Source organism: Aricia agestis, chromosome 18 (assembly GCF_905147365.1).
Source record: "Aricia agestis chromosome 18, ilAriAges1.1, whole genome shotgun sequence".
Lineage (NCBI taxonomy): Eukaryota > Metazoa > Arthropoda > Insecta > Lepidoptera > Lycaenidae > Aricia > Aricia agestis.
Window position 1 is genome coordinate 4,312,240 of NC_056423.1, and position 27,426 is coordinate 4,339,665.

The 27,426-nt window shown below is 39.2% G+C and overlaps 2 protein-coding genes across 4 annotated transcripts; one reads left to right on the forward strand and one right to left on the reverse strand.

Annotated features, from left to right (window-relative positions):
- On the reverse strand, positions 1-26,670 carry LOC121735911 (SWI/SNF complex subunit SMARCC2). Of its 3 annotated transcripts, none has more exons than XM_042126906.1 (20): positions 26,428-26,670; positions 25,533-25,652; positions 16,429-16,533; positions 14,570-14,738; positions 13,982-14,136; positions 13,416-13,559; positions 12,223-12,344; positions 11,546-11,649; positions 10,727-10,845; positions 10,160-10,341; positions 9,533-9,674; positions 9,031-9,151; positions 8,516-8,658; positions 8,070-8,256; positions 7,643-7,797; positions 6,397-6,523; positions 4,546-4,674; positions 3,173-3,385; positions 1,863-1,965; positions 1-828 (listed from the first exon to the last, which is right to left on the reverse strand). In XM_042126906.1, exons 1-20 carry the CDS (start codon positions 26,542-26,544, stop codon positions 510-512), a joined length of 2,976 nt encoding a protein of 991 aa, XP_041982840.1. In that variant the 5' UTR covers positions 26,545-26,670; the 3' UTR covers positions 1-509. The 3 variants fall into 3 exon arrangements, with proteins under 3 accessions (XP_041982840.1, XP_041982839.1, XP_041982838.1); XM_042126905.1 differs by having other exon boundaries at positions 3,173-3,382; positions 16,420-16,533; XM_042126904.1 differs by having other exon boundaries at positions 16,420-16,533.
- On the forward strand, positions 20,416-24,730 carry LOC121735912 (regucalcin-like). Its single transcript, XM_042126907.1, has 6 exons — positions 20,416-20,539; positions 22,112-22,247; positions 22,589-22,792; positions 22,869-23,087; positions 23,944-24,056; positions 24,425-24,730. The coding sequence occupies exons 1-6, from the start codon at positions 20,447-20,449 to the stop codon at positions 24,671-24,673; spliced, it is 1,014 nt and encodes a 337-aa protein (XP_041982841.1). The 5' UTR covers positions 20,416-20,446; the 3' UTR covers positions 24,674-24,730.
- Positions 26,671-27,426: the final 756 nt, after the last annotated feature.

Consider the following 27,426-nt stretch of genomic DNA (forward strand, 5'->3'; position numbering starts at 1 on the left):
TACACTATCATTAAACTTACCGTTGTAAATAATTGAGAATCATAAAATATGATCAGACAAAAAAGGACAAGAACTAACATTCATTACAATCTTATATGTTAAGTTTTACCCTAATAACATCAATTTTAATTAATACTATTTTTATTGGAAATGCATAAATACAGAGGTTTTTAAGTGTAATTTCAGACATAAGGTAGCTTTTAGCTACGTCAGTGTTTGTACACATTTGCTTAAGTAAAATAAAACGTCTAATAAGATTCAGATGTTTCTCTATTTTACCAGAAAAAATATATATGAATTTTAACTTAAAAATACAATGTTATTTAAATTTCTATTATAAACGTATATAATTATATTACTGTAAGCTGTTGCACAAGTTGCGTGCTTACGCATGGTTTTGCGGCCAAATATTGTAAATTCTTCATAAAAATGTATATAATTATTAATTATATTACTTAGCTTGTCCGCGCTTGCGTCCTGTACGCCACGCACGTATACGAGTTGCGTGCTTACGCATGATGCTGCGGCGCGTGCGGTGGGACATGCGGTGGGGCGTGCGGCGGCGCATGGGGCGGCGCATGTTGCGGCGCGTGGGGCGGGGCGTGGGGCGGAGCGTGGGGTGGAGCGTGTTGTGGCGCATGGGGATGCGGCGCGTGCGGCGGTACGTGCGGGCCCATGGCGTGGGGCGGCGCATGCGGCGTGTGGGGCGGGACGTGCGGCGGGTGGGGCGGGGCGTGCGCCGCGTCTGGGGGCGGAGCCTCGCCCGGCCCGCCCGGCGCCGGCACCGCACCCGGTACGGGGACTGCGCCACCCGACTCCGCTTGCAACCTACAACAATACATAATTATATCCTTCAAACTAATATTGTAAATGCGAAAGTATGTCTGCTCGTCTGTAACCTCTTCCTGCCCAAAGCGCTGAACTGATTTTGCTGAAATTTGGTATAGAGATACTTTGAGTCCCGGGAAAGACATAAGATACTTTTTATCCCGAAGAAATGTACGGTTCCCACGCGAAAATTTGTTTAGAATTTTGGCATGGGCTTCAACTAGTACATTAATATTATTTTAATTTTATTTACTAAATAACATTCATCGATAATTTGGCTAACTTGAACCAACAATATTCACAACTGTATTACTAAATATGTTAATCTTTATTATTGATATTTTAATGTAAATCTTTAACATTAAAATATTAATAACATAATTTAAGATACAGGAAGTAATGCTTGTTAGTATAAGCATATTATCCATATAGCATAAGTTTTACGCTACGCCATAGATAATTCTGAAGATTGCCCTCAAATTGTTATAGTATTAAAAAAGCATGTTGTTTAGATGACAAAACTGACACAATAATTTGAAGCGCAGTGTTATATATCGTTATTTTAACTACAGTTTCAAATAATATCATTTTGTATTGTCCAGTCACGTAAATAATAATAATGGCAGTCATAACACTCAAATAAATGTTTCGAGTGATTTAAATGCATTGTAAAACTGACAGCGATAGTTGTGTCAAAATAAATTAAATCTGAGCAATGTAATAATTGCATTGCTCACATATTTATTGTCTCGAAAATGGTTGATGAATTCAAATGTCAACATTTTAGGTTTTCGCGCGTATTGTTTAGTTTGTACTTGTCGCACATTGATCGTATCTATGAAAGGGCGACTTTTCCAGCCCCTTACACTCGACACAATCGAGAATCGAATAAACTCGATCTTGTACTCCCGACATCTAGAGTAGCGCTTGATCGTGCAATGACTCAATTTATCAGGATACTTATTGATACTAGAAATAATTTATACGGCAAAACAACATTTTCCCGGTCAGCTAAAACAATAATAAAGCGTCACCTCTGCAGCGCGTGATTGCGTGCGCGGAACTCGGCCGCCTTCAGCTGCTCGAGGTGGAACTGCTGCCTCTCCTGGATCAGCTGCTGCCGCTGGTAGTCCAAACCTGACATCACACAAGTAAGAAGGTTAAAAACTGTAAGCCGCCCCTAGACGATCGATTGTATTGTGCAATATCACGCTTCAGTTTTATTTGTGCTTTAAGATAATTTTTATTTATGTGTAGATGTGTTATCATCGGTCAGTCAAGATTATATTACCACGCAGAAAACGACGCGAGCCGTCACAGAGCTCGGCTTTTAGATAGTAATTACACATTTGAAATATGCTAACTATACTCTTTTATATGAATACGACGAAGGCAAGATTTTTTTAACTTCTTTATAACTTTTATTGTACTAATCTGACAAGTGTGACGTATAAATAAAATATAAATAACGTAAGAATCACAATCCATGTTATACTTTAAAGCGCTGGAGTATATCTCGAAACCATAAAGTTAATATACCTAGCGAAATAGAGTAACAATCTCGATCAATCTGGCAAACGAAACCGAAATTGGTTTTCAACTGTGTGTAAAAATATGTGTACGTATACACTTACACAAGCATGATTGAACATGAAATTAAATTGTCAACGTGCGGCACGTGCCGACTGGACGTCAAAAAAAAAGTGCTGCTGTCATGTATCACACGTCTCTTTTTACCACAAAGTGTTACTGATAGTGACATCTCTCTTGCTCAGGCCTTTGTTTAGAACTATTCCGCTAGGTATATTAACTTTATGCCCGAAACGAATGAACTATGATAATAATGTTACTTTAACCAATCAAGCCCCATAAGCTCACCGGTGAGCGAGACACAATAGAATAACAATAGATTTCCAAGAATCCACGATCGAAGGATTAATATCAACTTTGTGACGTTCGCCCATCAAATCGATAAGCTCCACTCTATGAAGCGTCGTTGATCGACAACTCCTTTTACTTGATAATGAAACGATTGACTTGATAAAATGCAACTTGATTTATTGATTGATAATAATGATAAAATGACCCGGGTGTGCGAGCACGCGCGATCGCATTGATTGATCGATGCGAACTGTCTTTTACGTGAGCGCGTCCCAAAAGATGACTCCTTAAAAACCCTAAAACTGCTTAACGTACGACATAATAAATATCGTACAGTGTAAAAATCTCTAAAGCCAAGAATATAATATTATCATAAATTTTGAAAAAAAAAAACCTATTTGTATTTGTAATGTTATCAAGAAGTGCACATAAAGTAAATTTGTTTGTTTGTTTATTAATCTACCTTCTCTCTCCCTCTCCATAGTAGCCTCCAACTCCTCGAAGTGCCTCAACTTGATCTCGAGTTTCTTCATCTGCGTCTCAACGAGCAGCGCTACTAGCGACTTAATCTTTCGCTCCTCAACTCCGGCTAGATGCTTCGCCTTAACCGCGGCCGCTGCTAGCGCCGCTGACGCTGCCGATTGCAGCTTCGCGTCCACCACTGTGGCTTCCTCTGCTATCATTGAAAGTAAAATTGAGAATTTAAGGTCTAATTTCACCAACGTCTGTCAGTGTCAACGGCTTGTTCAAATATCATGTCTTCTCTTTCGTCAGTATGAAAAACGAGAGAGGTAATGTGATACTAATTTGAGCATTAACTTTAACAGTCGTTAGTGAAATTGAGAACGTATAATAATTTTTAACACAAAGACAGAGAAACATATCCTTATCATAGTACCAAATTCGAAATGTCTTTGTTTCAATAAAAAAGAATCATAAATGTCGGTTCATAAACGACAAAATAATCCGCAAGCAAACAAAATGCCTTCTTCTTTTTAAGCCAGCCGCATACATACGTAATACGTTTTCCGTAAGCGATTTCCAAATTCGTATTCCGTATTCGGAAATCCGAATGAATGGAATCAGTAGAAAATAAAAGTACCCACACACGTTCATTTTCCTCTGTACGGAACGAATGCCGCACGTACGTTTCAAGGGCAAACCAACGCGTTCTCGCGCAAAAAAAAAACGGACGCTTGCGCTAGTCTCACGGAATTTTGAATACGGAAAACGATATCAGAAATCGAATACGGAAAACGTGTGTTAGCAGCTAGCCTTAGCCCCAATTTCACCAACGACTTTTAAAGTTAACGCTCGAATTAGTATCACGTTACCTCTTTCGTTTTTCTTATGAATGAAGAGAAGACATGACATTTTAACAAGCTGATAACACTAACAGACGTTGGTGAAATTGGGGCTTAGTGTCTAAATACACTAGGCCGAAAAAACGCGGCTGAATTTTGGCACGATTACGCCTGCAATGTTTATTTTTTAAATTACCAATGACACACCATGCCGAAATTACGTCGCGTTATATTGTATGCGTAGCGCATTGCTGACATAGCGCATTGCCGAAGTTACGCGGCGTAAATTCCGCATGATTACGTCAACGCATACAATATACGGATTACGGACGGAACGCGACGGAATAGTGTGTCATCGGTAATTTAAAATACATTGCGGGCGTAATCATGCGGAATTTACGCCACGTAACTTCGGCCTAGTGTGTTTAGACCCTTAGAGCCAGTTAAAAAAACGTTAATATGACATCTCATATCTGTTAAAATTAAGTTTTTTTTACTATTCACAATCCCTATTACTTAGTGAGTGACGTACCTGATGCGGGCTCGGCCTCATCCTTGGCGTCCTTGTCTTCGGGGGCGGCTTCGGGCTCGTCTTTCACCTTCACCTCCTCACCTTCCACCTCCATATTTTCACTCTTCACCTCACCGTCCTTCTTCTCGCCTGCCAATATGATGTTATTAATAGGCATAAGTTCCGAAAAAAACCAAGTATACCCTCCAATGGTTATTACAAAATGTATATAACCAATCAAAGGCTTACGAGATTTATTTGTGCATGTACAGTTGTACACATATAATTATTGTATTTGTGTAAGTAGCTGGCGTCATTGACTCACATACATACAGCGATTCATAGCATTTCTTCTTACTTTTCTGATATGTGTCTACAATTAAATAGTGTAAGGGTAAGAGATACTAAAGCGTGTACGTGAACGTGTACGTGGAATTGCATGTGTGAGGAAAATTTGAGCTTGTACGTGTTCGTGTGCGTACCCATTGCATTATGCAGGTGCGGGCGATGTAAGTATGTTTAAAAGAAATTACGAGTAGACCATGTCACATCCAAAAAAATTATTCATAGTCAGTTGACGGATAAATATCATATGCAAAATGTATATAACCAATCAAAGGCTTTTATTTTATTTTATTTTATTTTTATTTTATTTTATTTTAAAAGAAAACTTACAGCTAGTACAAAGGTAGAATTCAAGTGTAACAATACAAATGCCAATTAAAAGTTTTCGCGACTAGGTATTTGTTTAGATTGTACATACATTTGGTTGACGTCAAATTGACACACTGTGGTGAATATATCTAATATCATATTATATATAAAAGAATAAAAAAGAAAGACAACAATAAAAATAATAGCCTAAACTTGGATCATCATGTATCAGTAATGTGCAAATTATTATCATAAACTAAATTAGCTTTTGTCAGTAGTATTAAAGAAATGGTCTGTTAACACTTTTCTGAGACTTCTAATATTAGTATTAAATAGATCTACGTCGGTACTTTGAGACGCTGTATTGTACGCTTTGCTAGCTCGCACGATGTACGCATGTGGCTTACGAGATTTATTTGTGCATGTACAGTTGTACACATATAATTATTGTATTTGTGTAAGTAGCTGGCGTCATTGACTCACATACATACAGCGATTCATAGCATTTCTTCTTACTTTTCTGATATGTGTCTACAATTAAATAGTGTAAGGGTAAGAGATACTAAAGCGTGTACGTGAACGTGTACGTGGAATTGCATGTGTGAGGAAAATTTGAGCTTGTACGTGTTCGTGTGCGTACCCATTGCATTATGCAGGTGCGGGCGATGTAAGTATGTTTAAAAGAAATTACGAGTAGACCATGTCACATCCAAAAAAATTATTCATAGTCAGTTGACGGATAAATATCATATGGTTGACTTATGTCAATTCAATGTAAGTTGCAATCATAAAGTTAATATACCTAGCGGAATAGAGCAACAATCTTGAGCTGTCAAACGAAACCGAAATTGGTTGTCATCTGTGTAAAAAATATGTGTACATATACACTTACACAAACATGATTGAACATGAATTCTATGAGATAAAATTGTCAACGTGCGGCACCTGCCGACTGGACGTCAAAAAAAGAGTGCTGCCATCATGTATCACACGTCTCTTTTTACCACGCAATGTTACTGATAGTGACATCTCTCTTGCTCAGGTCTTTGTTTCTCTATTCCGCTAGGTATATTAACTTTATGGTTGCAATCTGCCGGCTGGGTTTGACGTAACGCGACCAAACTTCATAGTTCCGCCATCTGCCTAGGAATGAACTTCTCTGATAGTACGTGTGCGTAGAAGGTGCAGGTGTGCGTGCATGTGCGTACGTGTGAGTACCTGGTGCGGGCGCAGGCGGCGGCGGCGGCGCGGTGCCAGCGATGCCGGTGGCGGCGAGCGCGGCGGCGGGGCCGTGCGCGCCTGCCGCCTTCACGTGCGCCTCCATCATGGCCGCTGGCACCTCGTCCTGAACAATAAACACAAGTATATACTAATTATTGTAAAAGTTACACTACGACAGACATACCCAGAGTGTACTCTATTAACACGGTCGATGTTTTGCCCTAGACGCTTGAAAGTAAAATCATAGTATTTCTTACAAAACAGTGTATTTTTTATTTCTAAGGGGTTTAAAGTAAAAAAAAAAGTCTTAAGGCGCTTCAGTATGTACAGCAGCTTTGTTAAAAGCTTTTATTTAACTTGCTCTGTATATATGTAAGTATGTATGTTACGGTGGAATTTTGGAACTCAATTTTGAAGTAGATATATTTAACGGGTTGGGCTGAAATTTTGCATACACGTTTAGTTTGAATGACCATGCACGATGTAGTATGTGACATCACTCTAAATCCAACATGGACGACCATCCATGATGGCGAAATAGTTATTTTCTATGCAGTCATACAATATGGATATTAAATGAAAGAGTTTTTTGAGAGTGACTCAAAAATGAATGTAATGTCATTCTACATCCAAAATGGCGGCGCATCTAAGATAGGGGAATAGTTATTTTTGATGTACTACTGCAATATGGGTATTAAATGAAAGAGCTCATTGAGAGTATCATGAAAACGAATGTACTGTCATTCTACATCCAATATGGCGGCTCATCCAAGACACGGGAATACATAGTTATTTTTAATGCACTTCTACAATATGAGTATCAAACTCTCGAGAGAAACTATCGAGACTTAACGATCTGTCAGTATTTAATAAATGTATTGAAATATAAATATAATATCAATTTAATCCTAATTAAATTGGTACCTACTAGTTTATTCACAAATCGCGCGACAAGCTTTTCTTATCATGCAAATTGTACAGTACATTGAGGTTATACCTTAATATACATTTCAAGGAGAAACTTATTTTTGCCTTTTAAGAGTGTTTTTAAAATAAAAGCTTTTTTTCAAAAACTTTTTTAAATATATTTTATTTTATTAATAAAGTTGCTTATTTCAAGAGTGGATTCTACAAAATCTCGAAACGTTCATTCACCGCGGACGTCGAGTTTAAATAAATCACTAGCTTCAATAAATCAATACTTTAAAAGTGGTACAGTAGGAGGTAACATAAGTTTACATACCTTGATAGCGGCAAACTCCTCCATAGCCGCCTTAGTCGCTCGTGACGCGATGCGCGGGTCGACGACGGACGCGAGGAAGGCGACGGTGCTCATCACGGGGTTGCCGGTCTTGCTGAACGGAATCGGCTGGTAAGCCAGCGGACCGAGCACACCGCCTGAGAATACAGATTATATTGATAATTAAAATTTGATAACAAAGCTCTTGCATTTGATACCTCACAAGTCACATGACACAGTCAATTTTTTTTACTTTTTACTTTATGTGGTAGAGGGCGCTGCAGTCATTTTAACGTGGTGTTATGCAGCAAAAGCGTATAATATTATGTATACTAGCGGACGTTCAAGTTTCCAACGCCACCCTCCCAGTTGCTTTGCCGTAGTCGAGTAAAAAAGTCCCATGCGTCGACGTGCTGTCAACGTCACTCACCGGCGCCGTCGTTGAGGTAGGGGTCCTCGATGGGCAGGCGCAGGAAGTGCAGGATGCACTCGTCGTGCGTGCGGCTGGCGACGTGCGCGGCGACGCGGTTCCAGTCGTCGCGGTGCATCTCCAGCGCCTCGAGAAGTAATAGCGTCTCCTGTTCCGTCCACTCGCGCCCGCGAGCTCCGCCGCGGTACTGAAACGAGATATTCCAACATGTTTACTATTAGTACAAGGACGCTTTTCGCGTCGCGTGTTATGTCGAGCTTGGTTCTGGTCTGGATATAATATGCCATGTTTCTTTATGTCATGTTTGTTCTCGGATAACTTCGCCGTTTGTGTCCCGATTTTGATGATTCTTTTTTTGTTAAAAAGTAGATACTTCGCAGGTGGTCCCATGACAAAAAAATACTGTTTTTAGTCGGTATTTTTTCACAAATTATTATTTTATATACCTGATCCATCTTAAGTCCAGGCGCGGTGCCGAGCTCTATCGGCGGTTCGGCCTTCACCACTGCTGGCTCGGTCTTGATGGGCGCGCCCGCCTCCGTGCCGTTCGGCAGACCCGCCTCGACCTTCGGCACGGCCGCGTTCTCCACTGAAATGTTAATGTTAATGTTTAGCCCTTACGCAATGCATAGTAATGATTTACAGTGTTATATACACTGTAAATAATTGCAAGCAGAATCCCTGTTTTTCAATGGCAACACTAGAGAAAACTAAGTAAAGTATTCTCGAGCAAACTAATTCAATTAAGCGTTAGAACACTTCGGCATTGTTTCTGGTATTTTAAATTACATGATTCTATAGCGAGCGATTTTATGGTAATTACGTGTGTTTTAATCTATACAATGTTCATTTACACGCGCGTGTACGCATTAGCAGCGTGCGCGCACGCATTTGCGTGCATGTCGAAACGAAGTTATTCATATGGGACTTTAAGAAAGAGTTAAGAGATATTATCACGTACCGGGTCGTGGATGCGGCAGGCGGTTCTGCAGTGGCTGCAGGCCGGACGGCGTGTCGGACAGCACGTGGAAGTGTGACGTGGGCGGGGGGCCCATAGCTGTTGGACGCGCGTCTGCTTCCACCTGGCAAAAACATGTTGCAATTTGATATCAAAATTCAATAAGACGTGTCTATGACAACAAATTTGTTTATGACAACTTAGGCAAATAAATACCTTAAGCAATCAATCAAATTTGCCAGAAATTGGTATTGTTATTATGTTTTGCGGTCGCATCACAGCGGTAATCGTTTAGTTTTTTGTTACATTAAATGTTGTTATTTGCTACGTTTTACTGTTAGAATTTTTGAATGGCCCTATTTTTAAAAGGTCGTACTATTATGACCATCTTTTTAAAATTGCGCCAATTCAAATTCGAACAGGCAGCTCAACACTGCGGACGGTAAGTCTGTCTACTCAAGATCTGCGCTTCGCTGCACCGCCTAGGGCCTCACGCAACATTTACCTGGTAGTTGACGAGGCCCCACTGCTCCAGGAAGCCGTGCACGCGCATGATGGCGCACACGTCGCCGGCCAGGTTGCGCCGGCACGCCGTGCTCGTCAGGTATTCGGTCGGGTTGAGACGGTATGTGTCGATCATGAAGTTCCTGCGAATCGAGGGTGAAATGTGTATAATACCGTAGTGTTCAAACGTTATTTAATAAGCAATTAAAAACCTATTATGACAGTCGACTAAACTATTGTTTGATTACAGAAAATGTTGATTCGTCGTACTCGTCACTCGCGTCAGTGCCACGCCTCCGTAAGTTGGAGGTATTTTATAAATATGGCATGATCCAATGAAATCTATAATAGTGGTTTAATAGTCAATACCCAATACTTTATTATGTAAGCCTGGAAATTATAAAAATAGTAGAGACAAGGACAACTGAAGTATTTCTAAAAAAATATTACCTACTTTTTCTTATTTAGTACACAAAGCAAGTAGATCCTTAAAGTCCATGATAATTTTAATAGCATTGATCCAATATCACGTAATAGTATTTAAAGTATCCAACATACTTTATGATGTGCAACATTGATGTGTTGCATATCCGGTCTCACTGTGAGAAAATTTGATTTAACCATTTACCTGTAGGCGAGATATATCTCGGGCGTCTTAGACTTGTTTTTGCCGTTGAAAAACTCCGGCAGAGCGCGGCGCTCGATCGTGTGTATGGAGTTGTAGTCGAACCACGCCGAGTAGGACGGCACTACGATGTGGTGCGTCTGGTCTGTCACGTTGTCCTCCGTCTCGTCTTTAGTCAGCATCTCCTGTATAATAGTTGAGTATGGTAAGTATATATGGATTTATAACACATCTATTTTTGTCGCATTGACGACTGGGTTCTAGTAAATGCACTAGCGATTTACTATTTTTTTTTCATTTTAGTTAAAATAAAAATATCAGACGCTCTGATAGAGTGACATAATATAATGAAGTGTACAGTTGTACACACATGGCGGCGTCAGTGAGTAAATCTGTGGTATGATGTAGATTGTAATTTGTAGGTCATCGCCGTGGAAATTTGAAAGAATAACCTCAGTTTAGACACAGCGGAAATCGCGCGGTTTGCCCCGTACTTTTTAATCGTCGTAGCATATAAGTGCATGTTCAGACAAAGCAGAAACCGCGCGATTCCAGGTTAGAACCAGGTACCTGTGTGTTGGAGTCGCTGTGTTTGCCCTGGGAGTCGTCGTGCAGGTCTAGCGCGGGCGCCGGCGTCGCAGGCGCCTCGGGCTCCGGCGCGGGTGTCGCCGGGGCCGTTGTAGCGGCCGCTAGAAAATTACATTAAAATAATAATAACTCCCCACACCGGTTTCGGTGACGGTGGCCGGTTTCATTGAAACCAAGCTAGTTATGGAGGAGTAATTTTATAGTGCCCAAGTGTGTGCGCAGTACACAAGAGCGCTCTCTATTTCTTTACTCTCATAACCCAGTGGGATGGAAGACCGACACGACTGGCGAGAGATCAGGCGCAGGACCGACTTTTTACATGCCCATCCGACGCACGAATCACCTTACTTATCAGACAATCAGGTGATCAACTCGCATTGTCCTAACCAAATTTGGAAATAACGTGTTTTAAATCGTGGGATTCGGGACTCGAAGCCACGAACTCGGAGTCAAGAGCCACCCTCTAAACCACTGGACCACAGAGGAGTACTATCAGAGAAGCTGATTTATAGGCAGATATAGCTCCTACGTATTTAGGTCGCGTTTTGTCAAGCCAAACCGACAGATAACAATTTACATTAAGTTGATTTAATCCGAACCAATTACGTAGGTCTGCCTATGTATAAAATTATTTAATACATAGCACTATCAGATAAGTTGATTGCTAGGCAGATGGGGAACCTACGTAGTTTGGTCGCGTTACGTCAAACCCAGCCATCATCCCAGATATCATTGAATTAACATAATCCGACCATTTGACGTAGGTCCGCAATCTGCCCGTAATTTTTTCATGTTACTCACGTTCTGGTGCGGGCGTGGGCTCGGGCGGCGGCGCGGCGTCGGCGGTGTCACGTGACGTATCTTCCTCCTCATCCACCTCATTCTCACGACGCTTGGCTCCGCGACTACAATATGATCAAAATTAGAAAATATAATCGGCAGGGCCGATTGACCGATAGGTCAACACACAAATCCTTACAACTAGAAACTTTAAATTTTGGGCAAGTGTGACGAAGCGACGCGACAATAATCACATCCCATAACTACGCTTCGCGCAGTGTAGGTCCATCACATATATGTAGATCACTAAGAATTCTAATCTCTCTCTCACTAATTCACTCCCAAATCGGGAATCGGATAATTTATTTCACGCAGAAAATGCGGCGCTAACGTTTGCGACGTTAGCTAATCTAAAGCGTTAAAAATAATAGACTTCTATAAAAATTGGTTGTCTGTAAAGTCAGTTTATGGACGATAGTTTGACGTGACACCAAACTGAGCCAATCGCTCGAGCCGATCACGCCTCTCTCTCCTTCGTGCCGCGCTCTCGCTTGCGGAACGCGACGATGAAGTCATCTTTTTCGTGCATGCAACCTATATATCGAGTTATTAGACGTTGTCACGTCAAAAACTGGTTATAAATTGGTAGTTCTTTTTCCTTTATATATAAACCAGAACGAGATAGAGTATAAACGCACCTCTTCCTCTTGTTTTTCTGAGGCGGCGGCGAGGGCGAGCGCTTCCGTTTGCCCTTCTTGCTCTTGCCCGCGGGCTCCGCGCCCGGCATCAGGTCGTCCACGGACAGGCGTAACTTGTGTATCTGTAAAATTGTTTAAATTACTAAATTGAAAATGTTTTAACTCTTGATCATAATAATATAACATGATAGCTATTTGTTGCCTAAATAAATAAAACAGAATAATAGTATTTTACAATTGTACACTAGTGATGGAGATTAGCCACTAGCATAAATAATTCGCAGACTAATAGACTCGTACGTGAGAGAAAGAGACCAGTAAGTACCGGGAGCCTGATTGCCTGAGCCTGGTGCGAATTTCGGGTCTGATTCGACAACTTCTTTGCGTTACGTCCAATAAACGCTCGCTCCGCCTAGAGTTGACCAATAACAACGCGTTAGTTCCCGAATCCACATCGAATGGGAATTGTGAATTGTGGCGAGTCAGTAAAATAATATCTTTAACAGATGAAGATACTTGTGGCGGCCGAAAAGGAAGATCTTCCGACCGAGCGAGATAGCATGCTCGGTTAGGCCGAAGCCCACTGACGTCATTGCAAACATTGTAAGTAAGTATATTATATCTTTCCGTTCTCAGAAACTTCGATAGCATTCGATGCAGGATTGTGCGGGGAATTGTGGGTACCGCCACAATACTATTTTATCAGCAGCTACTGCATTGTAGCTGAATTACATAACTATATCTGTTCGCGCGACACCTGAGTGCGTGCGTAATGCGTATGCGGCGCCCGAGACGTTAATTATTCGTTCCCAAAAGTTCATAACTGTCACACGTTAGACGTTGCGTCGGACCGTTTAAAGTGTAGCGTCCACGAATTAAATAACTGATATTTATCCGTGACTAGCTGTCCCGGTGAACTTCGTGTCACTTTAAAACCTTCCCTGGACTTCTACAAATATTTTAATGACAAAATCCATTTTTATATTTATCCGTGGTCCGTAATTTATCCTCACGAACTCATCTTAGTGAAAGTGATAAAAGACAGTGTTATGACCACGAACATCAGCACATCTCTGCCCATCTGCCCAGCTCAACTGTATCAACCACCAGGTAAACCCATTTCGTCCATTTCCCTCCTCCTACGTGCATGTAGGGCTCTGCCCCTACGGCCTACAGTATCATTCTGCTCCTACCTTCTTCTTGCCGTTGGCGTCGACCTCGTAGTCCTCCTCGTTCATCCACTCGTTGTACTGCGGCAGGTCTAGCGCCCACGTCGCCGACACGCGCCACGGCTCCGCGCGCGAGCACTCCCAGCTCACTGACTCGGGCACGTCCACCTGGTTAAACAATAGTAAATAGTGTTTTTAGGAATTATTTTGTATGTAAAAATCGTTTTAGTAAGGATTTACAACCTCTTAATAACATAATCTAAAAAAGCGTAAGACTAAATTTTAAATTATATGTATGAAGTACTTAAATTTGCTCAGTGAGGTTGTGGACAATCTTAGTATCGTAGCGTTATTTTGATTTTATTACACAGTCCTTATTCTGTCTTCTACAGTCTGCTTCGTATAATGCATTAAGTCGGTAAATCTACATTCAGAATAAGGTATGAATCAATCACTAGCAACTTTTGCATCGGGTACGCCAAGAGATACGCATGCAGAACACCGCGCACACGCTGAAGGAGTTCGCCTCAAAATAGATTATGTGCGTCGCTTTCATCCAGCGTGCGAGAGAGAGGGAGATAGGCACTCACCGGCAGGTCGGCGCTGGCCCACGTGTCGTGGCTGTCGGGCAGGTAGTACCAGTGCACCAGCACGTGCCCGCCGCGCCGGAACACTGGCCGCGCGAACTCCTCCTCCAGCGGGTCCGCTGCCGGGTAGATTATATGCGTCGCCTCTTCTTCGTCTTCTGTGGAGAGAAACTGAAATTAATCTTCTTCTTTTTATTAGTGGCTCCGCAAAGTGTTCACACAAGATCTGCCTTATGAGTTGGCTTTAGGAATAACAAGGATATGGTGTATTATGACGCGGATGGTGTCTGAATGACATGAGTCTAAAGCCGTTATCGTACCGGTGGTTGGCGAGCGACTTAAGGGCGGAGCGGGCGCGCAGCGTATACGTCACAGCTGCGATCCGAAGACTTTGCAGCCGATTTACAAAGCATATAACGCTGCGCGTCCACGACTTTTTCGCGTCGCATCCACAGTGAGTTCGTTGCACGTCCACAACTAATTCGCAGCGTGCTGCTAGCCTAACGCTAGTCTGACAAGGCTGTTCGTACGCCTTGCTATCCTCATAAATACTTTATTCAACGAGCTTTTCGACTGAAACATTTTACTCACCACAAATCTCTCCTTGGTGGTTCACAATGATGTCTCTGACTTTGTTAGCGGTCGCCTTATCCACATCAGGCCGTATGTAAATGCACGGTGTCCGTATCACCTCAGCGGACAGCAGAGCCGACTCTATCTCCATCATCATTTGCACATTGAGATCTTTGCGGGAAGGGTTCTGAAAAGGCGGGACGGGGGAGCGGGGAAGAGAATTTCAAAATTAGAACTGTGTGATAGGCCTTAAGTCTGGACATTAAAAAAATCTTTTAGTCTATGGATTACATTGAATTTTAAATATAATAAATTAATAAAACTTAATATTTCAAAATACAGAAATTAATCGTTTACGTATTATATTTTTTGGAACTTTATCATACTAAATCTTTATTCTAAAAATCAAATATTTGATAATAGTAGACAAAGTTAATAACATAATTTATATGATATAACAAGTTTAAAAAATAATAGCACTTGTGCAAGAGTGGTAGATTTGTTAAATGATTATTATTATTTACAAATTGTTGTTGTTTTCAACAATAATTAATGATGATTTATCACACAAAACACACCATGCACAACAAATACCATAAAACAGTAAATTAGTGACAAACAAAAAAACAAGTTTGTAGGATCAAAAACACAAAAATGGATTTGCATGAAATGAAATGAAACAAAAAATGGAAATAAACCAATGGCAAAAGTACGTAGCAAAACTTTCTGTGCCTGGAACATTTTTTAAAAATCTTGAAAAGAAAGATAAAATTGCCAATTCCATAAAAAAAAAATTAACAAAAAACATTTCAGTCGCCCAAACAAGAAAAATATAGATCCAATACAAAAGCATTTCTTCATATTTTTTGTATTTTTTTCTAGTCTTTTTTTACTTGTTTGGTCGACTGGTAATATAATTTTGACTATGTTAATTTAATTCTATGAACATACCAGAATGTAGTGCTAGTGTAAGGGATTCGTCTCGCGTCATATCAATATTTATTATAATTCAATCAAGATTTATCAAATAAATATTATGTAATTTTCAACTTCAGTTCAACCAAGTGTGACAAACAAAATGTAAGAGAAACTCTTTTCATTGTTTAACTTGAAAAGGAAGTCACAGTTTGTTTATGTAAAAAGTAATAGCTATATTATAATATAAAAAACGTAGCCTTGTATGCATATCGCATACAGAAGAGAAACCTAACGGCTGTCTAACATTAAACTTCCTTGTTAAAAAAGCTGTCCTGTGTAAAATTTATATAGACCTCTTTATCCTTATCTGACACGTTAGAAAAGTCACATAAAAAAGAGAGGTGTAGCCTTATATTCTTTGTATATGAATTTGTCCAAGCTAAGCCGTACTACGCGGTAACTGCAATCCATTACTACGCTACAAGTACGCTACGCGACGCTTTCAAGTATATTTACGCCTAGTGCGGTTATACCTTAAATCAAAACTGCCACACTAAGTTGAACTGTACCAAAGAGAAATAATATACTTGAGGTGCTGGCTCACCGGGAGCATTCACGTGTAATGTAATATATGGAATGCTCAGTCGAATCTATAAACTATATTTATAGATTAGACTGAGCATTCCATAGCATGTTGACTTCACCGTCACGTAGCATTGATGTTACAAGTTGTATCAAGTTATTACACATTGTATAATTACAAGGTGCGCATTGTAATGCTCGGTTCTCCTTCCTCACTGATGTAAGGCTCGACTCTGTAACGTTACATTACAAGCGAATGCTCCCGGTGATGGAGCACCTTTAGACACATCCTTCTATCAACTACTATATAATATTCTGCGAGCGTGTTACTGTGTTAGGGCGGAGCGGCGGTGCGGGCGGGTGCATACCTTACCGACCTGGAAGTCGAACTTGCGCCACCGCTGCTCCGACTTGAAGCGGAACATGGTGGCCAGCACCGTGCACAGCGAACCGCCAGGTTTGAGATCCATAAACACTTTCATCTGAAACGAAAAAGAATGGCTTTATTTATTTGGATTTGACGTACCCAATACGGGTTCATCCATAATTTATGTCACACCTAAAGGAGGAGGGTGGTTGTCTACAAACTACAAAGTGTGACACGGTGTGCCAAGGAGGGGGGAAGTCTACCAAGTTTTGTGACCATTGACAACAAAGACAAAAAAGGCGAAATTTTAAATATTGAGGTGATTTTAATTTTTATATGTTTTTTGGTTAATTTGTGAAGTCGCACTGATTCTCTCACAAATGTGACCACCTGTGATAAGGGGGGAGAGGGGGTCTAAAATTATGAAAACCATGTAACGCTTCGCCCGCATATACGTGGCAAAAGTGAAGACATAAGTAGATAGAGTAGCTAACTAACAATTTGAAATTTTTTATTTTTCTGCGTAAATGGAGGCCTTAGGACCGGGAATATAATTCTCAATCAAAAAAGTGAATTTGATGTATATTTACTAACAGAGTTTAAGCTAGATGTTAAAGTAGATAAGATACAAGTGTTATAAAATTCACTTCATCAACTTACGTCTTCAAATATGGGAAAAAGTAGAGACCAATTTAGAAAAAACCCTACTACTAAAGTACTAAAAAATTTAAAATCTGTTTACAGACGGCGGACTAATCGTCTAACAAACTTTTATCCCCTATTTGAATTAAAAAGTAGCCTAGGTGTATCGTTTCGGATAAATTTATTTAATTTGTAACAAGAAAACAATATTGGGTACCCGATAAAGGAACTGATCAGTCCTTAATCGTTTCCGCGAGAAGTGATCCGTGACATCGATCGATAACGATTGGTGTTAATTGCATTCTTTATATCTTCGTCTTCCTTATCCGACTACTATAAAGTATAAACTGTATACAATACATTGCCGAAATAATGCGCCAAATCAACAGCCGTCTGATGAAAAACCGGCTTGTAACAGGCACAGTCCGATGTTTCATGTTAACATGACAAAAAATTTAACCCCTATTTAAAACCCTAAAGAGTGAAATTTTAAAAGGTCCTTTGATCGAAGACTTTCTAAGTTTCTAGCTCCACGAGTTCTTTGTATCTTCTATATAATAAATAAAAAATACTTTTCTCAGTCGCTAAAACTCGGGAACGGTTGAACCGATTTAGTTGATTTCAGTCTTGAAATATTCCAAGAAGTCCAGGGAAGGTTTATTTTAGGAGGGAAGTGATACAACGTTCACCGGATCTAGACTCCAGATCGAGTCTACAGTAGATGTTAATGACATTATGATCGCTATAAATAAAACCAGTTACGTGCTAAATGCGGCACATATTTGGATAACAATAAGCAATACAGTCATTATAATTCGCAAGCTATGGACCCTCGGAAATAAGGCAGATCGTACACTATACTGTGTTAATCTATACTTTCTATATTATTTTTTATAGAAGAATAGTATTTTTAGGGTTCCGTAGTCAACAAGGAACCCTTATAGTTTCGGTCTGTCCGTCCGTCTGTCTGTCTGTTATAATATTAAAAAAAAAACCTATCCGACGACATCCCACATGATGGGGTAGACGCACAGAATTGGATCTAGTTAGAACTGCCATGTCGCTCCAATTTGTATGAACACGAGCGTGTCACTTTTTTTAAACCTACTGTGACGTCACAAGAGCGCTTTAGTGATGGGAATACCCGTACGCGCGGAATCGATTCAAAGGCATCGCCGCGCCCCGTCTCTTTTGCCACTTTAAAAGATATATCGATTTTTTTATCGATTATTATGTGTTTCTGTCCGTCTGTATGTTTGTTACTTCTTGACGCCCAAACCACTGTACCGATTTTGCTGAAATTTCGTATAGAGAGATACATTGAGTCCCGAGAAAGGAATAACATACTTTTTATCCGGAAAAAAATTACGGTTTCCGCGTGCTAAACGAATTTTGCCGCAACGGAGTTGCGGGCGTCATCTAGTCTACACTAATAAATATAATAAAGAGGTTAACCCTTTAGCCGCCAAGGTCGGAATAATCCGACAAATATTTTCGTGCCCATTTCGCCAAGGTCGGATATTTACGACCAGTATCACTACTCGGTTAATCAGGCTTTTTTGTTTGATAGCACTGTATTATATTAAAATAATTTTTATACTTGGTAAATAGTTAACGAAGTAATCATTTACAATTGATTACACTTTCGTTTCTCAATTAGAAGACCTAAAAATAATGTCTAAAGTTAAATAAATTACCGAAAATATTCTTAGAAAAGTGTATTGATGTCCAACGCCCGAGTCGGAAAAATCCGACAGTAGGGACGGGACATAAGCAATGATTTACTAATACAAAAATCCACATAAATTAAAACATTCCTGTTTTTACTAACTAATCCACACTAATATTATAAATGCGAAAGTGTGTCTGTCTGTCTGTCTGTCTGTTACCTCTTCACGCCCAAACCGCTGAACCAATTTTGCTAAAATTTGGCATGGAGATACATTGAGTCCCGGGAAAGGACATAGGACACTTTTTTCCCAAAAAAATGTATGGTTCCCGCGCGATAAATGAGTTTTGGCGCAACGGAGTTGCGGGCGTCATCTAGTTTATTATAAAACAAATAAAGCAATGGTTACTGAACAAATAAACTTATTTGTTTTACTTAATTTATAATAAATATAGTATAAAAATTTCAGTGATTGAATTGACGATTCCCATCCTTAGCCGGCATGTTAAGAAACGAATGTTGTCAGCACACCCTGCGCCAGGGTCGGAAAAAGACGATCGCTTCTGACGTCATAAGCGAGTGCCGCCTTCTAGAATTTTCCACTAGTGTTGTGCTTAAATAATGATGCTATCGATAAATGTGATTGTAGTGGATACTTAAATTAGAAATAAAATTACAAAGCAACGCTTTCCTATCCGTCTGTCTGCTACGACATTTAGATGAAATTGTATGCGTGTAAAGGGGATGGGATATCGATCTACTATTGAAAATCTATATTTGTAGTAGGTTATATATTTAAACAACTCAATTATTTAATCCGTGGAAACTATGAAATTAATATTATTTGAAATGTAATAACAAATATCGGGAATTATGTCACTTCACTATTCAAGCTGTTTTTATCTAATGTTTTTGCCAGCGTTGTATATTTACTTACAACATTATGGATTCAAATACTAGATATCAGTTTATACTTTATATAAATTAATAAATAAATTATCGACATCGAAAAAGATAAGTATTGCACATCACTATTTGTTGTAGGTATACATTTTTCGACTTATGGTGCCGGCGCTAGAGGCACGACAATTGATTTTAAGCTCGGCGGTTAAAGGGTTAAAGTTTGTTTTTGTTTGTAACTCAGTAATCTCTGAAACTACTGCTGCCTACCTAGGCAGCAGTAGTTTCAGAGATTACTGAGAGAGAGATAACTAGATATCTCGTTGGCGTATGCCAACGAGATATCGCACTCTCGAGATAATTAAATTTTGACATTATGAGACGAGTAGTTACTCGTCTCATAATGTCAATATCTCGACATTATCTCGAGTAAACTCTATAAAAATGTGTTATTTTGATGATAGATCTACGCGAGAAAAAATGTTTGTCATGCTAGGGTGAATAGAGATGAAGAGACAAACCATCAAACATCGAGAAAACATGTAGAGTGAGATATCTCGTTGGCGTATGCTAGGTAGGCTGGTGTGTTCCTGAGTGTCGTAGGCTATATTTTATGTATAAAAGTTGGTCTTTTTCCTGAAATTATGTGGTTCTCAGAATTCCACGAAGGCGAAGCCGCGGGTAAAAAAAGCTAGTGTATTATAAAGTTCGTTATCGCAATATCGTGTACGATCAGCCTTAGATGACGAAACGGCGCGGCGTGTCGACAGACCTGTTTGCCGACAGCATCTGTGGCGACTGGCCGCCTTGTTATAACATGGCGTTAAATAAAATACAATTACTTGTTTTATTGTGCGCTGCGATAGAAATATTCGCCGGCGGCAGAGGCACTACGCCCTTGATAAAGAATGTAAGTTTTATAAATAGGTATATCCATAGCAATATCTTAATGCGAAAGTGTCTCTTTAAGAGGATTCCACACCGCCATTTTTTCCATACAAACGTTGTCCCCTGTTTCCTCCCTGGATAATGCTAGTAGAGTTATAAATTTTTTCCTGAATATCTACGGCCACTAATACAATGTCCCTATGTTTTCTTTTTTTTCATAATTTAATTATTAAATAAGATATGAACGTTCAAAAACCCAAAAAAATGGCCAGATTTTCCACTGTGTTCAAACGTCCAGAAAACAGATTTGGATAGATTATACAAAAAAAAGCAAAACATAGGAACACAGCTCAAGCCTTTTTTTAATCTTTAATGAAAAAAGTACTTAAATCGGTTAAGTTTTGGAGAAGGAATCAGGGGACAACGAATCGTTGATTTTCTGGATTTTCTGCAGTTGTCTCTATCGCGTTCTGCGGTATAGGCTTGAGGTAAGGGAGACAGCTATAGATATTACACGTACTTTTTTTTCATTTCTCTAGCCGCTGTGGTATCCTCTTAAGCGTAACATAGATATACTTTTAGTCTCGGAAAAAGACATCTAGGATATTTTCATCCCCTAAACGAATTTCGGCGCTATGAAGTTGCGGGCAATATATTCTGCTTATTATTAAGTAAGGTTATATTTTAATTTGACAATTAACCTTACTATTACTACAAACTTCACGATTAACTTTGACCCCCATGTGGGCGTAACAAAGAGTGTTTATCGTTACATATACAAGTACTAGCTGTCCCGGCAAATGTTGTTTTGCCGTATAAAGCATTTCGATTTTCGCCCATATTATTTTATTGAAGTGACTAAATAAGTATGTCACCATAGCAACGTCCATCGCTATCCCGTCGCACAAACAATGGTCGCCGTCAGTCTCGAGTTTTAATAATTTACTATTATTTATTCAAAAAAATGCACTTATCAATATAAAAAGCACCCAGTAGCCGATTCTCAGACCCACTGAATATGCATATAAAATTTGGTAAAAATCAGTAAAGCCGTTTCGGAGGAGTACGCTATCTAACATTGTGAGACGAGAATTTAATATATTAGAAGATTAGATGAACTTAACATTGCTCTCTTGTTTGTAAACCAAGTATCTCAAAATCAAGATTATAAATTAATAAGCCTTGCACTACGCCTTGGTCTTTCATCCTTGCCTTGTAGCTCAATTAAATATTCCTTTTCCTCAACTTTATTAAATGCATAAAGATACTAAGGCCGGTATAAATATAGTCAGTACTTAAGATGCGACCCGGTCTCAAGACGCGGTTCGGCTCTGTGATTGGTCCAAATTTTGACAGCCAACCAATCACAGAGCCTGAACCGTGTCTTGAGACCGAGATGCATCTTGAGTACTGACTATTTATACCGGCCTAACAAAATCAAGACTTAAGTAAACGTTCTGAGTCCAATCTGAGTTCTATAATAAGAATTAACTATTATGGTCGTATAATAGTAATAATATGGTGTTCTTATAACATTTTATTAATTAACCGACTTTCAAGGAAGGGTTTAACATTCGAAATTTGAATTTTTCAGGTACAAAAGGGCGGAGTGCACTTCGAAGGGCCACATTGGGCGGAGGACGAGAATGCCCTATACTGGGTCGACATACAAGCCCAGAAAACTTACAGACTGGACTGGGCTTCCGGCAACATCACTTCTAAAACTATAGGTAGGATTTGAACATTAAGTGTCAATGTCAGTAACTTTATACTAACCTGATTTAATAAGCATACTAATTAAAATCAGCTATGGAGATATATTGAGTTCCGTGACGAACAATTTTTGTCCCGGATAAGAAATTTACTCGCAACGAAATTGCAGGCGTAAGAAAGAATTAATTTATCTTTTCATAGTCTATACAACTTGTCTCTTTTACTCGCACAAACATTGGTATCTCTCTCTCTTTCACACGCAAGCAATATTATATGAGCGAGATAGCAAATCGTGCGCGTGTGATAGAGAAATCAAGATCTCTCTATCTTTCGGCAACTTAATCATTTTTCTTTTCAGAATACGGACCAGTAAGCTTAGTTGTGAGAGTGAAAGACTATCCAAAACTGCTGCTCATTTCTGCGAGGTCAGAACTGTATTTTATGCCTTGGGATGGGCCAGAAGGAGATAGTTCTCTGAGACTACTGAGTGTGGTAGACCTTGGGCTTCCTGACAATAGATTCAATGATGGAAAAGTCGACGCTAAAGGCAGATTATGGGCCGGTAAATTATTATTTCTACCCTTTAGTAGCTGAACAATAATCATCTCTTAGTTGAATTTTTTTTTTTCATAACCAAGGTACAATGGGCAAGGAAACCGATGGTGAAGTGGACCTAGACCAGGGCTCCCTGTATCTGGTGACACAGGAAAACCATCTACACCCCAAGGTTGTGCTGAAACCCGTCTCCGTGTCCAACGGCATCGCATGGACAGCGGACAACAAGTACATGTTCTACATAGACACACCGACCCGGAACATTGATGTGTTCAACTTTGATTTGGAGACTGGGAGTATACGTAAGAAACATTGTAGCAAAGTATTTGTAACATTGTGGAAATCAAAATTGTATGGAAATTGATGACAGCACCTATACATTAAGGCCTCCGCGGTCTAGTGGTATAGAACGCGGCTCTTGACTCGGAGGTCGTGGGTTCGATTCCCCGAAACATGTTATTTCCAAGTTTGGTTAGGCCAATGCAGGCTGATCACCTGATTTTCTGACAAGTAAGATGATCCATGCGTCGGATGGGCATGTAAAAAGTCGGTCCTGCGCCTGATCTCTCGTCAGTCGTGTCGGTCTTCCGTCCCACTGGGTTATGAGAGTAAAGGAATAGAGAGTGCTCTTGTGTACTGCGCACATACTTGGGCACTATAAAATTACTCCTGCGTAGCTGGCCTGGTTTCAATGAAACCGGCCACCGTCGCCGAAACCGGTGTGGGAGCTATTATTACTATGTAAGGTAGTGATACAAATCGCCGTTTAAGTTCAATCACCACATAAGTAATTTTACGAACTTATCAGGAAAGAGACTAAAAACCGACTAATTTAATATAGACATGATGTAAGGGTACATTTTGTACTTTGAGGATACTTCAAAAATAGTAAAACCATGCTTTGTAAAAGTAAAGAAATGTAACATAATAAGCCATGTTTTAGTTAAAATTCTGTTGGTTTTTATCTCTCCCGAAAAGTTCCTAAAAGTAACTTACGTGGTGTTTAACTTAAACAACGAAATGCTGTTATTTGCTTTGTAAGACTATGATTAATTGCTACAACCATTGTAAAAAGTAACCTTTTTTTTTTTTTAAATAAAATTTTTGACGAGGCTTATAAATGCCCCTTCTTTTAAATTAGAATCATCGAAATTCCAGGTAACAGGAGAACACTGTTCAGTTTTCAAGCCAACAATATAACCGGCTTACCCGATGGTATGACCATTGATACTGATGGAAATCTCTGGATTGCCTGCTTTAATGGAGGCCAGGTAAGAATTACATTTAACTACAGAGTAAATTTAGTAATAAGAGCAACAAGGATACATTTAATATTTACATCTTAGAACATACTTATATATAAGTAACTTCTGCATCTAAAAATGATGCGGATCATCCGCATCTGCGATAATCGAAACATTTAACTGTGGCTGAATTTAAAATTATTATATTTGTATTCATTGATCAAGAGAGCCCCATAAATATTTACACAATATAATTTTTGTATGCATTGAATTTTCATAGTACTTCTTAATGAGATTTGATAACATAAAAAAAATGAAAAATTATATCTATGTCATAAAATTGAACAACTTAGCTTAGTATGTCTGTGTTTGCACATTATATTTTCTTATTTCAGGTCATCAAAATAGATTCAAGAGCGGGAAAACTGTTGGAACAGCACAAACTACCGGCCAGTAAAGTGACATCCGTGATGTGGGGTGGTTCTGACTATTCCACGCTTTTCGTCACCACCAGCAAAGTGGGGTTAAACAGTATTCAGTTGACCCAGGAGCCTGAGGCCGGCTCACTCTATGCCATAGAAAACACTGGTTGTAAAGGACTCCCGCAGAATCAATTTGTCTTTACAAATGCTGATAAATATTAGTTGTATCTTCATGTTTTTAAGTAAAATTGGCATTATTTTTGTTGATATTGTCATTGAATTTTCTAAATAAAATGTAAAATCTTTTCTCTTTTATTCATAACCTCAATATTTCTACGTAGCACCTAAGTACCTATATTATTGCAAATAGAAAATTATTTTCAATTAACCACACCCACAAATACTCACAAAAAATACATCGAATTCATTGTGATCTTAATGGAAACAAAACTTGGTATTTTGTTATTTTAACAATATAAAGTTACTATTAATACATAAGGCTATCAATTAAATGTATTAAATGGGTGCTATAAAGAAATTGTTATAAAGACACATTTAGATCACACAGAATGTCGCGTCCTACTCTAAGGGCCAACGCTAAAACTCGCGCGGGCGCACGCAATTAATAATAGTATGGGCAGCGGAGGCGCGTGCGACGGAGCGCGGACGCGGGTGACGGACTGTCACACGCGCGGCGGACGGCGGGCACATGCTTTTGACGTTGTTTCCGTTGACGTCTTTTTGCCAAATAATAAATTAGTAAATAATTCATGTTAATTTACTCGACACAACCGTACACGCTCGAGATAAAAATTATACTAGCAGTGCTAATGAGATGGGCTAATGAGATGGGCGTATGCGACGGGTGCCCGCTCGCGGATTGGTGGCCCGCGGCGGTCTTACAACGCGTGCGCCCACGACCGCATCCGTCTGTGTTTTAGCCTTGGCCCTAACAGGGTCATTTCATGTTTGAGTGGGACGCTGCATTCTAATTTATTTGTTTGAGTCTCAGAATAGTTTCGTTGTACGGCCCCCAAACACCGTATATAAACTATACGGTGTTTGGGGGCCGTACACTTACCGGTAGCCGCAGAAATGGTGGATCAGCTGCATTTTTCCCCAATTTGTTCTCTTGGTAATGAATAAGCTGTATAACGAGCTGCGCCAGCCCTTCTTTAGTTGGTGGATCAGTTTGGACATGCTGAAAAAGTTAAATTGATATGAAATTGAAAAGGTATAAAAGCAAATAGTCATCATTAGACATCTGATTATATGCATTTGCATACTTGCATAATATGCGAATGCATATAATGGCACTTTTAGGCGATAGTGCATATTTTGGCAATTTTTCGTGGATAGTGCATATTTCGGAAGTTTCATGCCCTCATAGTCTCTAAACTAGCTATCAGACACACACAGAGGCCACAAAATAGAGGTATGATGAAGACACTGGCTCCATCCCTATTTAAAGAATTTCGGCCATTTTTCGTACATATTTGCATGCATATTTCGGCACTTTGATCATGCATATAATCCGATGCCTAGTCATCATACAAATAATTTTGATCACAAGTGAGTACCAACAGGTTCATTGATGAATTTATCTCAGTCCTTAAACTGTACCTACTATAGTTAGTTACAGTCCAGTTGATATACACCTATGGTATAATTTTGGATTCAAGTTTATCTGTACAAAGCAAAAACAGCCATAATGATATCTTCTATGTTATGGACGTAAGTATAAATCTTATTTTATATTTCTCATAAGATTAATAATGTTCCTTTTATGTTTTATTTAGGTTGATTGTAAATTACAAAGTGTCATGGTACCATACCAGCTCAGAAATCGCCTATTAGCTTTGTAACACTTTCGAATTTCGATTGCAAATAGGCCTTAAGGCGTTTAAAAACTATTGCTAATTGCAAATACTGCTGAAAAGAAGCAGTTTAATACCATAGTAACGTTTAAATCTTACCTTTTTGCAGTTCTTTTGCAACCAAACACGAATCTGATCAAATTGCGCTAAGGTCTCCGGTGATTGGAAGAACTCCGCATTTGGACCCCCGTCCTTCTTGGGGTTTAAAGTTGTCATGGTTTATTCTTTAGCTGTTAGATTAGATGTTCTGAATTCACTGATTACCATTCACCATACAAAGGGCAAACAATTTGCCGAAAACTAAAAATCCACAAAACCAAGCGAGCAAGCGCGTCGCTTCGATTTCGAGTTTGACAGTGACACTGACAAATGACACATGAGGAACGTTTTTTTTTTCTTATTATGGCGCTCGGCTTTTTAACCATGGCCAGTGTCAAGTAAAATATGGCGGGAGAAAAAAAAAACGTAAAATGTTTACATTTTACAAAATATAAAGTCGTTTTTCCAGATTATTGTCAAGTCGAAGGTCTTGTAAAAGTCTAAAAAAGTAGTCAGTAAAGTCAACGAGTCAAGTCAGTTGTTTTAGTAAAGTGTGTGTGTATGATGGAGTTTTGGAGGGAACACAAAATGGCACGTTTCTTGAAGTTGTATCACTCGCCCACACTTGTGCACGACATCGAATATTAAATGGTTAATATTCTACCAACATTACACATTAAAAACCAAAATAACACAATTTTAGGAAAATAATACAAAAACACAACGTCACTCTTTCGTATTCCCGGCCAAAACTCCCATGAGGAACGTTTTTGCTGTGACTTTTTTTTCCAACTACGTTACGCTCAAAAATAACGTTGTAGGTACTGCCCTCATATTACATTTTGTTTCTACTTCATTAATTAACTATGTGTAATGCCCTTATGACATAAATATTATATATTATATTGTATAATCAATATCTTAAGAATAGGTCTTTGTATATTATACTCTTGTATAATATCTAGCACAGAACAATAAAAACAGATTATATTCATAGCAATTATTATCAAAATAAAGATATATTTTTAATAGCAAGGAGATTAATAAAAAATGTATGTC

Bases quoted from the DNA above. Each gene is read 5' to 3' on its own strand.
- LOC121735912 (XM_042126907.1), top strand. From the start codon at position 20,447: ATGGCGTTAAATAAAATACAATTACTTGTTTTATTGTGCGCTGCGATA. The intron at 22,793-22,868 runs GTAAATTATTAT...TTCATAACCAAG, and splicing joins TAAAGGCAGATTATGGGCCG to GTACAATGGGCAAGGAAACC. The intron at 23,088-23,943 runs GTAAGAAACATT...TCGAAATTCCAG, and splicing joins TTTGGAGACTGGGAGTATAC to GTAACAGGAGAACACTGTTC.
- LOC121735911 (XM_042126904.1), bottom strand. From the start codon at position 26,544: ATGACAACTTTAAACCCCAAGAAGGACGGGGGTCCAAATGCGGAGTTC. The intron at 10,846-11,545 runs GTGAGTAACATG...GTAATTTTCTAG, and splicing joins GCCCACGCCCGCACCAGAAC to CGGCCGCTACAACGGCCCCG. The intron at 6,524-7,642 runs GTATGTAAACTT...TTTATTGTTCAG, and splicing joins AGGAGTTTGCCGCTATCAAG to GACGAGGTGCCAGCGGCCAT.